Here is a 16436-nt window from a genome sequence, read left to right as displayed (position 1 = left end):
TATTTATAAATAAAATACACAAGAATACTTGTTTGTAATATTATATATGAATTGTAAAATTAACTAAAAATTTATATATATATGTTTTAAATAAAACAGTTGATATAAATAATTTACATAATATATAAACGTATTGTATATAAATAAAAATTTATAAAAATCAGAAAAAACATTTGCAATAAAAATGAAACTTTTTCATTAATTCAGCTTTTAGAAATCAATAAGCTGTAAAATTATTTAAATAAATAAAATTTTAATTGTATGAATCATATTCTTTATACTTATTAACACATAGTATAAAAAACTTTTGTCTATGCATACTAATATAATTTTAGAAATATAAAAATATTATTTAGCAATAACATAGTTGCGCTTAATAACTTTTTAAGTCATACTGGAATAATTTTTCGATTTAATTGAAGAATCTAATTTTTTAATCTAATACTTTTTGTACACTTTGAAAAAGAAATGTAGTTTAAATTTATATTATAATAGTCAGCAATTAATACATTAAACATTATTTATATAATGTACTTAAACATGTTTCTAAAGTTGAAAATAATATATTTATATTATATGAAATTAAGAGCTTATATGGTATCACTGGAGATTGTGAATATCTGATCATTTAAGCTCTTAATATTTGGTTTATTTTTCCATTTCAAAATATGTGAGAAAAAAAATATGTCAAGTAAGAAAAATATTTTTATTACAGCAGAATGTACAGTAAAAAAAAATATGTAAAAAATAAATATGTATTTTTATATATATTATTATCTATTAATCAGCTCAAATTGTTGCTTTGGTAAAAAAGAAAAATTTTCTGGACGAATACAAATAAGACATCATGTCGTACTGTTACAGCATGTTATCAATTTTAAGTATACATATATATGCATATATGTATACATATGTAAATGTATAATAATATACATATACGTAGAGTTTCAATATATTATATGCTTATATGTAAGAGTAAGGTGCATGAGTTCATTTCATAGCGAATGTGCGTTAAGTTTGATAGAATCTATTGTAGAGCTTGATTTTGATATGTAAGCGCGTAGTGCATTTCAACTAAAGATTTAACCATGGAAAAAATATATTTTGAAAATAGTTTTATTGTTTATCAAGCGTTTAATATTAAATTTAATATTAAGCATTATTTAATTTAAAATGATTTATATAAATGCTTACGATAACTTAGTTTACAGTGCAAGAGTTATAATACCTACAACCTTCATGAAAAAAGTACATGAAACGCTTAACACTATACTGCTTTCGTTGCTTAAAAATACATTAAATAAGTTTATAAAGTATTTTGTTTAAAGCAAAAAAAAATTATTTTTTGCTGATATGTGCTTAAATATAAAAATTGCTAAGCAAAGCCTTAATAGTTTTTAACTTATTAAAATTATTTAATACTTAAATTTAATTTAATTTATACTTGAAAATAATCATCGACTAGAACTTCTGCGTTCAGGTCTGATGTCGATGTATTACTTTTTGTCTTGATCGTACCATTCGCCGAATCTCCACCAGTGGGAGATGGCTTTTTATTATCTTCAGGTGTCACCGGACTACTTAATTGTGTATCTGAATAGTCTGTTTGTAGCCTCTCGTATGGATTCTCTCTGTTAGTGTTAAGGTAAGATACTGATTCATAGTTTGGATCAGTGTCACTGCCTGTTAGAGATTCATATTGTGATAATGATGTTGGGGTTTGACGTGTACTTAAAGTGCTTGTACTTCTCGTAACATTTGTCGAAGAACTATTGTGCAGTATAAACGAAGAGTTTATTGATGTTGGAGAGGTTAAAGTATTTTCAGATAAGCGCGTTGTTAGAGTTGTGCTATCATCCTGTTCTGTCGACTTGCATGTAGTTGATGAAGAACTCAAAGGTAAACTCGTTGAATTTGATGTATGTGCTTCTGCTATATGTGCATAATGATCAGATTCAGTATCAGGTGTATTAATAGTTGCTTCGGCTTTTGTTTCTAAAATACTGGCATAATTATGATTCGTATCATTGTTTTTTGGCTCTCCAATGGTACTATAACCAGGAATGGTGCCATCATCACAATCTTCCCCACGTACTTTGCTATAACCATCAATAGTGTCATCATCGATTTTAAGTTTCTTTTCCGATACTTTGGCATAACCATCATCTGATAAACCTGCACAATTTACAGATTTATTAGAGTATTTTGGATCTTTCAGTACTTCATAGTTGGGATCATAGTCCGATGACTTTTTCTCGAGTCCAGGTTCATTTTTATTATTAGATTTATTAAGAGTTTCATAACCAGGATCATTATTTCCTGAATGAGGTCCTGCAATAGTTTCATAATGTTTTTCATTTCGGTAGGCAAGTTCCCTGTCTAAGTTTATCGGTGGTTTGTCTAGTCGGTTAATTAATTGGCTATTTGTATTACTGTTTACTGAAGACATTGATTCCTTTGGATCAACTGTAAGAGTAAAAAGTATTATTTAGTAACTTTACCAGACAAATAAAATTCGTGCAGCTTAAAAATGATTATTGCTAAATATATAGTTAAGATAACTACAAGATATTGTTGAAAATGAACAAAAAATGTTAAATATATATATATATATAAATATATATTTTTATAAGCAGTTATATAAAAGAAACTAATATTATAGTAAGTAGAAATAGTGTTAAGGAATAATAAATTAGATCAGTATAGATCTTAATACTTTAAATATTTTACCAAAATGTGCGGCAACATATGTTGTTGTATTATTAAATTATTATTAATATAATTTTAATTAATAAATATAATTGAATAAATAATTTATATTTTAATAATATTAACGGAATGGAAACACATATGTTTGTGTTTCAATAATTAAAAATTTAAATATTGTAGCTTTTCGTCGTATTTATTCAGGTAAGTCATTATTATTCAGTGAATATAGGTACGAAGGCATATTTCAAGAATGGCTGGGTCTACGTCTCAGAGCCACTCGTCAACCACAACGACCAAATGCAATTCACCACCCCCTAAAGGGATCTTAAAAGTAGATCTCTGCGGATTTAAATCAGACCATTAAATTCAGACTTTATATGTCAAATTTATATATAAATATAAGAAGTATGAGGTTGAATATATGTCCTGACATATAAGTTTGCGAATTATTTTAAATTTATAAATGGAATATCAGTTGAGAAACGTTAGGGTCAAATTGTTACACATTATTATTGGAATCGGTAAAAAAAAATTTTTTTTAATCTTTATAGTTGAAATAAATTAATAAACTATGGTTATGTATGGTCACATATAAAAACTGGTTTGGGGATAAATTTATAGACAAATTAGTTGAAAAAATGTATCACCGATGAATTCTTATCAGTGACTGGTGAAAAAGTGGCTTTTCTTAGAAAATTATTGGTCATGTCAGTACTTTCTGTTAAAAAATCTTTTTAAGTGATACAATAGGTATGCAGGTAAGTTCTAAGGGCGATGTTAGGGATACTCTTAAACCTATTCGTACATTGTGTTATGGTACAAACCTTGATTGGTTAAAAACCAACTGGAACGTTCAACAAAGATGTAATTTAAGGCAAGGACTTGTAGCATACTAAGATCAACTAAAACATAATACGGTGTTTACATTGTGAGATTAAAGCAATAATCGAGATTAAAGTACTAATCTCATTAGAAATGGTGATTATTTCTCTGTGTGTGAACTCTGTAAATGTTTTAATATCATAGATTTTTTTACGATCTTAGAAGAATTGGAAAAGAAATGTCAAAATCTAATCAAATCAAACATTGAAAATTTGAAAATGCAAATAAAAAATGAAAATATATCTCCAATGTATAATGTAAACAGTTCAGATTAAAAGTAAAGATGAACTTAATCTCACAATGTAAAGGTAGTATAAGTCTCTAGAATGTTTAATTAACGTTGCGGATGTGATGGATAGAATAAAGCATATGTGAAGCAAGCACTTTCTGGACTGTCACAATAACAATAATTTAAACAAAAATTAATACTTTATAATAATAAAAATAAATAAGAAACAAAAAGCAAAACAATTTTCTTAAAATAAATAATAAGGTAAATAATTATTTTACCATAATTCGTTTTGCAAAAATATATACTCGTAGCAACTAATAGAAAATTAATGAATCAGAGATAATATATTTAAAATAAAATATAATTATTTAAATACTTCGCATACTAACTAGGAATCAGTAATGTCTGATATTAAATAAATAGCATGCATATAGTTTATTTGAATATGTAGCGTAAATTGCTTAGATTTTTAGATTTGAAAACAAGCCTTTATTCATACTAACCGCTTCATCCAAATAAAAAAGTTGATATTTTTGTTGAATCAAATTGCAGAAATATTTCATTTTTGAAAAACTAATTTTGCAATAGAAATGTGGCGAAATAAATCAATTTTAATAGAGACAACAATAGAAAGGATTAGGAAAATTAGGACCAAAGCAACATTGGCAATTATTTTTTCTAGATTAAAATGCGAACTCACCACTTTCTTGCAGACGTTCCTTTTGCAATATATTAGCATAGCAATCCGATTTTCGATTTTCTATGCCGACGGCACCGCGCATAGCATCAGCAGGTATAGTCTCATAACTATGATCTTTAGCAGTATAGCTATTACTACGTGTTCGATTTTTTTCATTAATCGAATTAAATGCTATTCTACTACTTTCCAATAGTTCATCAGCTGCTGCATCGAGAGGGCTTAAACCAATTGCATTAATATTTTCATTGTACTTGCGAGTTAAAACGGGTGAATTATTTTGTGATGAAGAAGAATTTCTTGTTATTTTATTTTTCTTCATAACCTATTGATAAATTTATTATAACTATTAATTGTTTTTAATAAATAAATTATAATATAATAATATTACCTTAGCATACATGCCTTCAATATCTTTGGAGGGACTAAGACTTTTACTTTTTTTCTGTGGTGAATTATCATTTGTTGGTCGTTCTGCATTCTCTGTTAAAATACCACACTCAATTACAGATATAATAGAGCTACGCCCAGATGCTAGATTACTATTACTGATCGTATGCAATTGTTGTTGAGAAGAATTTGATTTTGGTGTAGGTGGTAGCGGAGAGTTAGCTTGGCGCTTTTCGGGTTTCGGTGAACCTAAATTACCCATTGATGAACTATTATTAGAGGATGATGAGGCCTGCCTCGAGTGCATTTGTGCACGTAAACTATCAACGGGCGGTGGTATGGGTGTTACGTGATCAGAAATCGGTCTATTGTGATTGATACTCTGTTGTGTTGAAACTGAACTAGGACTATGTTCTATATGTTGAAAACTACTGTAGTTAGTCCCTAGACTTGTGGACGATAAATTGCTGGAATTAAGATTATTTATCTCTACCGAAACTACAATTGAATTGGATTGCATTGGTTGGATTTGGGCATAAGTTTCTGAACCGCTTGTGTATATATCAGCCGTAAGATTGGGTATGATACGACCATTTGGATCTTCAATAGCAGCATAAGTTTCATCTAACCAAAAACAAAAAAAAAAGTTTATTTAGTTATTTTATTAATTAAAATTTTGTTGTTACAATTCACTACAGTTCGATAAAAAACTCTCTATTGAAAACAATAGTTTATATTAAGAATTTAGTTTCAATAATAATTTAGTAATTATTATTGCGAACCCAATTTAATTAACATTTAATTTAACCGAGCTTAAGGTTGATTATTTAACGCTTATTAATTTTTTTAAAATATTAAGTGTTAAATAACCTACCTTAAGCTCGGTTATATAGTACTGGCTGCAAACGCCTTATACTCTCACACTGTGTCTACACAGGGTATGCTTTTGCACACAGTTCTTCACTTCACTTCTTCACTAACATAAAACTCTGGGCTAAACCTAGCTAGTGAATACACCGTGTTAGGATAAGAAAGTGTTTAAATTCAAAATTTTCCTTGAGTTTTAACAATATAAACTATAAGATAAACTATAATATAGAATAATAAAAATTATAAAATAAATATATTAGGGAAATGGAAGTTATAATTCAGCGAGTGAGAGAGCGGTAGAAAATATGATATAGGATATAAATTATTTGGAAATATAAAATATTTTTATACTACTCAAAAAATTAGTTGCTTTTTAATTTCTTCAAATACATTAAATAGTATAATAGCTAATTAGTAACATTCAGCTGCGGTTATATGTGTGATATAATTTATAAAAGGTGACTATTTGTAGACTTAAAATAGCAATAATTAAATTGATATGGAGCAAAAGATAGGAGCATAAATCATTATTTACATCTTATGTGATCATTTGTTTGCTAATTTAGGAGATATAAACTGTCATTAGTAACCTTTAAACGATTAACTTTAAATACACATTTGTGTTAATGCTTTAATTCTATAATGCTTTTGTGCCTATAAAAAAAAAGTTACCTGAATCATCTGATACTGTTGCATAATGGGAATCATTTACATCTTTTGTTAGTGGTGCATTTCTTTTTACTGGCTTTGCTGGTTGCTGTGCTAGTATATTAGCTAATGGTTCACGTACACTAATACTGGTATAGCCTTCTAGAAAATGAATAATAAAAATGTTGGTAAAATTCATTGATCATAAGCTAATTTACTTGAGGAATCTTGTGAATCGCCACTGAAATGTTGACTTGCTATTGGTGGTGTCATATATGGTAAGTCCTGGCTGGCTGATATCATACCGGCTATTGCGGATGCTGCTGGTATTTCAACTTGTGATGTGTTATCGTTGAGATTAAGCGAGGAACCACTGTGATGTGAATTTCGATTTACTGATTCAGTATTTGTAGAATTTTGGCTGTTATTCGTTGCAGCAGCTTGTGCCACTGCGGAAGTTGATGGAACATTTAATTGTGCATATGGATGTTCGGTAGAACGAACCTAATGAAATATTTTGTAAATAAATATTAATTTTAAATTCAACTATTTCGATCATATCATTAACTTACTTTAGCGTAATCATGTGGTGAGTTTTTAACACGAGAATAAGGTGAACTTACATCGTCAGCTTGGCTTATAGAACTGTGTTGAGAAACACTGGCAAGTTTTTTCAAACTAGGAGAAGCTAATAAACAAAATTATACATATATATATACATTTTTTTATACTCTATTTTAATACGGTACGTACGACTTTTGTCCTGGCTGTCTTGTGCATTCAATTGTCTTTTGTCAGCGACTGTTTCGTATAGTTCGGACCCGTTATCGCCATTAACCTCAGCAACGGGTATATCCGGTAAGCTGCGGTGTGCAGCGGTGCTTGCTCTAAATTGCATTAATATATAATAAAAATTATACAAAACATTAAATAAAATAAATATATAAACCTTTTCTCCGAATCTGCATTTGAGATTGTAGATAAATTTAGATCGGCCTGTGACTCACTAACACCTAGTGTCGTAACCACAATTACTTCATCGGGGTTTTTCAGCTTGACCATACCCTCAAGACCGAGCAGGTCATTTCTAAAAAAAAATATAAAAGAAGAAAGGATTTGTATTAAATGTAATATTTTGTGTGCATATTTTTAATTTAAATTGTGTCCATATTGACGGATCAATATTTCAGCTGAAAAGTGATTAGTTGCAGTGCTCACTTTCCCTTGCAAGCAACAACAATTTCACTGTGCATACCAATACAAAAAGAAAAAAGTTTCACTCACTTTGGTAATTTTTTCTTGCAACATAGGCACGCCGCTAACATTACGATTAGTGTTAAGGTAACATTAATGGTCATAAGGAGCACGTAATAACTATGTAAGTGGTACTCTGGACTCATAACTTCCAATATAAACTATAAATCTATAATACGCTTGTTTTGTTTTATTTTAAATCCGCCTTGCGGTCGCGTTGTACTTGTGAAAGTAACATAATAAATTATCTTTATTATACTTCTTTTAGGACACTTTTTTGTAGAAATTTTATTGATAAATTACTTATCAAAACTTTTGTTAAATAAAACAATATTTATACTTCATAAATTAAAGGAATAAAGCACTTCTATATATGAAAAATGAACAAAACATCTTGTTTTTCTTATTTGGCACACCTTTCATTTTATGTCAAAACTTATAAAGTGAAAGAATCAGCAGCGGTACAAAATGAATATGGACCATTATTTGACATTTCGTGCATAAGGTACAGAACGCATCAAGATTTTCTAGAAAAACGTAAAAAATATTTCTTAAGAAACTTTAGCAAAAAGTTATTTGTTTTTATATGATAATTGTTTAAAGGGAACTATAGACAGTCAAATTAATTTAATATATATTCAGATATGAAATTTTTGACAAAATATTTTGTTTTTTCTTGATATGACTTAGGCATAGTCGTCCACGTCCACCCAGCTTAAAAAGACAAAAATGAATGCATGAACATTCGATTTTTTCTAAAATTCACTCGATTTAAACTATCGCAACGACGAAGATAATCAATAGTAAAATTCCTTGTATAACTAGCAATATGGAAAATATGATTAACTTATATTTAATATTTAAAGGAAGAAAAATTAACAATTACTCTTTACTATAAATAAATATCTGAAATGCCTTATTATATAGAAATAGAACTCGCAAAGCGGCGAGAAGAGAATTGAAAGAAATTAAACAGGTAAATAGGGGTGCATAAGGGGAACAGTTAAATCGTAAATGTTCTAAATTCTTACCGCCACATGATGCATTCTGGAAACAAAGGAGAAAAATCTTTTAAGGCCATTCCAACATCTTTAATTTAAGGGCTTAATAGACTGCTTATGGAGAGGCGGAAGAGCCGTCAGTTTACAAGTGTTAACCAAAAGATCGTCCTATTCAAGTAAAAATAAATAACGCAACTCTTAGATCAATTTATAGAACCGAGTGTGTCATTATATCTAACGCTTTTCGACATTTATAGAGCAGATATACCGAGACCACAACCGATAACTTTAGCATTATTTGCTGATGACGCTTTACGCTGAAATAGTATCTATAAATATATAAATAAAAGGTCACTTTCGTTACTATATAGCATCATCCGCAACAATTCATCATGTGATCTGTCAATTAATAATCTCAATTGATCATGTAATCAGTCGATTAATGATCATCAATTGGTCATATAAACGGTCGATTAATAATCATTAATTGATTGTGTAATGTGTGAATTAATAATAAATTCAACTGCGGATCCGCACATTACTACAATAACTAATTCATCTCATTCTACACATTATCATAATGGATCAATTAATATCCTCACTGTGTTGTGGTTTAGGTTAGGTTAGGTTGAGTTGCTGGCTTTGTAAATCACATTTGGGCGTAAATAACGGTCTGTTATAACGGTCCTCCGATAAATGTTTTTCACACGCCAGATGAAGGCGACCATTAATAAAAGTACAAAGTGCGAAGATTCGTCCGCGCACGAATAACAGCACAGCTCGAGAAAAAAGCACTACACCCCCATATAAGTAAAATCAATCAACTTAAAGAGGCTAGCTTAATTTTGTAGGATAGATGCTCTTTAAATTGGTAAGAAAACAGCCTCCAAACATTTTTAATATTCCACAGGCCAAGTTGGAACTGTCGTATGAGGTAAAACACAGTTTTCTTCTAGTCAGCAGCGTCACAAAAGACAAAAGACAGACATTATGGAATGATTAGTTGACCATTTCTAATCGGTTCTGACAGTTTTGTTAGATATACATATAAAACTTTTTCACAACTATGAATATGTTTTCCGAACTCCGAACTCCTTCCTGGCTATGTGAATTTTTGTTATTTATTTTTTGTTTAAATCTTTAAAATGATTAATAAATTTATATTTTCAATATATTTGGCATTAATTAATACAATTTTAATTTATAAAATCCAATTACATTTCTCGCTTTCAGTAAATATACAAAAAAGAAAACAATTCCGGTAGTTGAATGTCTTGCACTCTGCGGATGTTGGTTCTGTTCGTGAAAATATAAATAGCGAACGCTAAATATAGACGTTTCGGCAAACATTGGGTCGAGATCTGACTTGGAAGAAAATTTACTATTAGTTCTGTTTAAAGAATTCTGCCAGAAGTTCTCTAAAAAAAGATAAGTAAATTGGAAAACTAAAAGATATTTCCATTAATTTCGATTCGATGTCGGTTAAGATATATAAACTTATAGGAAAAAAAAATAAAATAATTTAATTTAAATAATTTAACTTCTATTATAAAACAAAAGAGCAGAGTACCGTGAATTACGTCGATTAATTTAAATACGGAAAATATTGTGATTATGGCGAAAATTGAAAAGGTCTCCACGGAGAAGCATGAGGGCGATGCTACTTGCGTGGCTTACTACAATAATCAAGTGTTTTCGGGCGGTGCCGATGGTAAAATCAAAGTCAGTATAATTCCATATAACAATTTGTTAATGTTGTAATAAAAGGAAATACACTCAACAAATAGAAAAAAGCAAAAAAATAAAAAAAGAAAATAATAAAAAATAAATAAAAGAGCAATAGCCAATGACGAGGCAATGGCAAACTCATAGTTCGCATCGCATACGCACAAAATAAAATCCATAAATGTGTAATCTAATGTAATGTGTAATTAATTTCCCTTACAGATTTGGGATAATGATCTAAATCTAATTAAAACAGTGGACGCACACGAGGCGTATATTTATGCCATAGCAATAAATAGTAATGGCAAAGTCTACTCGAGTAGCTGTGATGGATCTGTGAAATTCATGCTCCCACCCTACGACAATGAAAACGTGCAGGAGCTGTTTTGTTGTGAAGACGCAATACAGTCGATGTACTGCGACGGTGAAACCTTGTACACGGGCGATGATAAGGGTGTCGTTACAAATTGGATAAAGGACAAAATGGTTTTTAAATATAATTTAGTTGAAGAAGTTAAATCATTAGCGGCGGAGCAATCATTGATATACACAGTGCGTGATTTGGATGTGGTTGTATCGGAAATGAACTCAACGAAATCGGGTAAATATAGTAACAAAGCAGTATTTCCTGGAAAATCACCTTTGACATTTGCCGGACCTCTTGTGGACAAAAAGCGTACTTTCCTAGCTTTCGCAGATCGTACTGGTATGGGAATAGTGTTAGTGAAAAATTTGCCACGTCTCCGTTTTGAAAATGTATGGAAACTGCCGGTTAGTTGAAATATTTTTAAAATATTTAAGCAATTTTATATACTTACATTATTAAATATTCTTGAAACAGAATTGTCATGAGATGATTGTGAATTCCATATGCGCTGATGAGAAATTTCTCTATTCCGGCGGTTACGATAATAAAGTTAAAGGCTTAACTGATTTAGATTCAACTAGACCAAAAGATATTGGCGAAGTGGACGTTGGTAGTTGTGTGAATTTCTTATGTTGTGGATCGAATAATAATGTTTTTATTGCTACAAGTGATGGGCTCATACGAAGAGCGAAATTCGTTTAACAGATTACTTAAGAATTATTTATAACTGAAAAAGTACATTGTAGATTAAAAATTTATATTATACAAAAATATTACTATCTTTTCTGTTTATGTCTTTTCTAAAGAAAATCTTAGTAATTCTGTTTATAGTGCGTATAAGATTGTCAAAATATGTATATACATAATTCTGATAATTACAGGTAGTCTATGCCAGAAATACATGTCTGGTGACCGTAGTGATACATACATATTATTAATACATTTAAATTTAATATATTATTTATAAATATGTATGAATGTATAGGAAATACATACACAAATAGTTTCAATAAATACTTAAATTTTATATAAATATTGCAGTAAAACTTCATGTATATCATATCATTAAATATTACAAAACATTAAAAACACTAGATGAAATGCTTCAATCATAGTCAACCAAACTATTTAACGGTATCGATAACATTTAGATTCAAACTCCATTAACATAAATATAATATCAGAGGTTATAAGTAACCAACTTTATGAGTTCATCCTTAATCTAAAGGATCAGTCCATAGTACATATTTGATATCAGACTCTATTATTATAAGTCAGCCGATTTCAATAGTCGAAATATTCTGGCATCAAAGTGTAATATTTTAAGTTAAACGGCTAAATGGGGGTAAAAGAACCAAAGAACCAGTATATATAATTTGAAGACAAAGTATAATATTTGAAGGTAACCGATTAAATGAGATTTAAATTCAAATAACCAGTCAAAATAATTTGATCAAATATTTAAACGTAACTGACGATGAAATTTAAATTCATGAATCAGTCGATATAGTTTTAAGTCAAAGTCCAATATTTTTAGATTATTGATTTATTGGGGATTAAGAATCAGTTGACATAAGCTCAAATATTTTAAGTTACCCGGGTAAATGGGGATGGAATTCAAAGAATCGGTATATATAATTCGAAGACAAAGTGTAACAAATATAAGTGTCAAAATATTTAATTTTTTTAAGTCCGCTTATATGATTTCACTGAAGTTAGTGGATTATATATTTCTGTAGTGAATACAATATTTTATAATATCTACCGACTTTTTAGAGCCGTTTATGAAAGTAAATAATTTTTACTCTTTTGACGGCACATTAATAGAATAAAGCTTTATAATGTATAGTAATTTTTCAAAATACATTGTTTATTATTCGACTGGACCTTTTTCTTAGTGTTATAAAGACTAAAGACTCAATCTCGCTTATGTTGGTTAACTTACAATATTAGACTTTGAGTCCAAATAATATCGATTGTTTTTTAGACTCCATCCCCATTATGCTTTTTGGCCAGTATGCTTTTTGTTCTTGACCATATCAAAATATTAGGATTTAATAGGTGATTTTCTTGAAAAACCAAGACAAGTAAAATTATGTGAATCTCGCAAGGGTCTGGGGGCCACAGTATTCCGGGCACAATTTGATAAAGAACAATGGAAGGCGAGTTAAAAGATACAAATCATTCATAGAATGCTATCGTTATATATTCTTATAACAAGTTTCGATTTAAAGTGTAGATTATATATAAGTAAATACATATATGAATAATAGGTAAATAAAAAATTCATCAAAAAAAGAAATTTTTGTTAATAAACATCCCTACTTTGAAGGTTCTTTGTGTGTATGTTTTTAATAGTCCAAAGGCGCATATAATTTTCTAATATTTCATTATCAACATTTCTAGTTACTATTACAGAAGTACATAAGAGTTGTGTTGTTTTTATTATCTTTCAATTATCTATTCAATAGGTATATACTCACTTGATCTTCACTGAATACGTCAATGGTCATAAACAAAAATACATAGTAAAAGACTCGTGTTGCTTTTACTATCTTCACATTATCTATTCTATATTCCCTTGAACTATATTTAATACATCTTTAGTTATAAAATCCAAAAATTGTTAGAATTGTATTATTTTTAGATTATCTTGATTTCCATTAAATACGTCCTTGATCACTGAAGGGATATGCTGTCAAATTTCCATGATGTTAGGATGAATAGAAGCGGACTTGTTGCGTTTGCAGCGATTACTATAGAACCATTAACAACAAATATTTTGTTAAAAATGAAAAAAATTCTCACTCATTTCTTTTAAACTTTCATATTTATTTGTTTTAAGAAAGAACTTCTCTTTTTAAAATTTAATTTATAATTTTTATCATAATTTTAATTTATCATATATACAATTTTATGCTTGTAAATTAATTAGCAGACATACACACAATATAAATATCACAAAAATACCAAAATAGTTAATAAATATTATTTTTTTGAAAAAATTAAATACAAATTATTTAAAACCTAAAAATAATTAATTTTGCCCTCAAATTAATTAACATAACATGTCCTTTCTCTTTTGAGGATTGTCCTTCTGCATTAAAAAAAAAATTTTGCTTAATTTTTAATAAAATTTTAATGCAATTTATAATAGTTTTTTTCCTATTTGTTTTATTTTTTAACAGTAATATTATTTTTATTTTTTGACTTACATCTAGATTTTAGCAGTTTTTTTTTTTAATTTGTTAATCATTTCAATTAATTAAATTTACTTAAATTTCTGTTAATTTTAATTGTCGTAACTTGTTACGTTTGACCTACTGAAGTTGTCTGTGGTTTACGCTTGGTAGTATTTAATTACAGTTGATAATAGTATATATATTTATTATATTATCTTACATTTTACACATATAAACACACAAATGATTAACTAATATATATAAATATATATATGTATGTATATATAATAATACATAGTGTCATATAGTTACATTACACAAATCGGTTTATGCAGTTTAATTTTTTGTTTGTCTTGCTATGACTAAGTGTTGACCACAATATTTAACTTTAATTAAAAGCTTATGAAGCCTTTAATAAATATCCTGATGGCATGTTATGTGTCTGTTAATATACCATATATTCATTTATTTAATTAATTATTTATACATATAGCTACAATATTAAATATTTGTACAATAAAATTTGTTGAATATTTTGCATTGTAATTGCATTTAATAATTCGTTGACTATATTTGAGTTAAGTTTTTGCTGATTTTATAAAGCAGTATCCGGAAGTACTTTAAATTTAAAGGATGTCTTTTAGAAACATCAACAACTGTGGAAAATAGTGAAAGCTAATATGTTAAAGAAATTATATAGTAATTTAATACTCAATTTTTTTAAAAATCGTGTCAATAATTATTGTTAATTTAAGCTTTAAATGTGCTTCACTTAATCAGAATCAAAAAAATTCATGAAGTGGTTTAAGTTAATGTGATGTACTCAGTAGCGTATACAAAGGTGAATGGGCTTTGAATCCCGAAACACTCCAAAAATATTTTGGACCATTCTATATCAATTATTTTTAATATGCTTTAATTAAATGTTTATTTAAAATTAATTATTTCACGGGCTAATTGGTCAGTTATTAAATAATGATATTTTTTTAAAAAAATAAATTTTTATTATTTAGTTTTAAACGATTTTTATACTAAATAATAAAAATTTTTTTAAAAAAATATCATTATTTAATAACTGACTAATTAGCCCGTGAAAAAATTAATTTTAAAAAAATTTCTTTTGGTCATTAAAACATTTAATTATTAAAAGTTTATGTATACCTTTTGAATAAGTATAATTTATTTTTTCTATTAACTGATTTTCTATATATTTGTAATTCGTTTTAAAAATTCCTTCTCAAAACATTTTAGACTATTTTACATTAAATATAATTAATTTTTTTATATTAAATGGTTTTCAACATATTGCCAATTTCTTTTAAAATATTTTGGAATATTTTACATTAAATATAATTGACTGAATTAAATTTTTCTAATCTAGTGGCACAAGTTAAAAGCTTTAAATCAATTGTAACAAAAGTTTCAAATATATGTACTTTTCCAATGGAAATAGAAGTAGCAACACAAACGATCGAGTGACTATCGTATTATATTAAGTGAACAAACTTTTCTAAATTCACTTTCCAAAATTTATAGAATATACAAAGTAAACAAAATGAGAATTATAATTGATTTACTTGATATTTTTCAAATAATTGTACTCATATGAACTTACTATGAACATACTAAATATATTTCATGTATTATATATATTTTATTGATATATTTCAATTAAATGTTTCCATCTGAATTTTTAATTTAAGCACCAAAAATTCTGCCTTTGTATATGTTGTTGAATGTATAATTAGGCTGGCTTACGTTATTAGGGGGAAAATTACAAATGAACTTTTAAATGAGCCTTTAGAAACATCGCATGGACCAAAAAATGATATTTCCGAGGTATAGGAAATTTTGGAGGAATATGTTAGAATATAAAATGACGTTGCACCACTCGAGCAAAGTTAAGTTTTCAGTTAAAAAAACGGATATTTTTCGATTCAATTCTATTAATGAACAAATTAATTAATAATTAAGTGAAATAATTAAGTTAATTAATTAACACAATTTTCAAAAACAAAATTCATAATATGATTTACTAAAGTAATAAAATTAGGTTTTGATAATGTTTTTGTTATTAAGTGACACACATCTCTTGTTTATATATACTTCATACTTCATACAGCTTTATTTTATAATAATTTATTTGCAATAGATATTTTGTTATTTAGCGATATTGTTATTTCACTTAAATGAACTTTATATGTACAAACATATTTGTATTCTACACGACACAACATCATTGTTTTTGCAAATTTGCTTTTTTCTTCTTAGTATATAAATTTTGCACTTGAATGGATAATTCTTTAAGCTCTATCATTTAAGCTCTATAGAGCCCATTAAGTTCTATCACAAAAACACAAGAGATCAATTCAAATAAAAATTACAGAATACATTATGTAGTGGAAAAGGTCAGAGATGCGAATACAATTAACGATGGCATTAAAGATAATAACAGTAGAAATTAATATAGTTTATTTCC

At 27.9% G+C, this 16436-nt stretch overlaps 2 protein-coding genes across 3 annotated transcripts; one reads left to right on the top strand and one right to left on the bottom strand.

Annotated features, from left to right (window-relative positions):
* Positions 1 to 1390: 1390 nt before the first annotated feature.
* Positions 1391 to 8086, bottom strand: LOC119680110 (serine-rich adhesin for platelets-like). Of its 2 annotated transcripts, none has more exons than XM_038092782.1 (9): positions 7713 to 8086; positions 7378 to 7515; positions 7182 to 7315; positions 7001 to 7116; positions 6647 to 6932; positions 6453 to 6590; positions 4912 to 5534; positions 4524 to 4845; positions 1391 to 2466 (listed from the first exon to the last, which is right to left on the bottom strand). In XM_038092782.1, the coding sequence occupies exons 1-9, from the start codon at positions 7826 to 7828 to the stop codon at positions 1439 to 1441; spliced, it is 2901 nt and encodes a 966-aa protein (XP_037948710.1). In that variant the 5' UTR covers positions 7829 to 8086; the 3' UTR covers positions 1391 to 1438. The 2 variants fall into 2 exon arrangements, with proteins under 2 accessions (XP_037948710.1, XP_037948711.1); XM_038092783.1 differs by having other exon boundaries at positions 6453 to 6587.
* Positions 8087 to 10258: 2172 nt separating this feature from the next.
* LOC119681943 (putative E3 ubiquitin-protein ligase LIN) lies at positions 10259 to 11676 on the top strand. Its single transcript, XM_038095255.1, has 3 exons — positions 10259 to 10405; positions 10631 to 11179; positions 11250 to 11676. Exons 1-3 carry the CDS (start codon positions 10298 to 10300, stop codon positions 11475 to 11477), a joined length of 885 nt encoding a protein of 294 aa, XP_037951183.1. The 5' UTR covers positions 10259 to 10297; the 3' UTR covers positions 11478 to 11676.
* Positions 11677 to 16436: the final 4760 nt, after the last annotated feature.

Source organism: Teleopsis dalmanni, chromosome 2 (genome assembly GCF_002237135.1).
Source record: "Teleopsis dalmanni isolate 2A chromosome 2, ASM223713v2, whole genome shotgun sequence".
Classification (NCBI taxonomy): domain Eukaryota; kingdom Metazoa; phylum Arthropoda; class Insecta; order Diptera; family Diopsidae; genus Teleopsis; species Teleopsis dalmanni.
The sequence above is the reverse complement of the archived record's forward strand: the minus strand, read 5'-3'. Positions and strand labels throughout refer to the sequence as shown.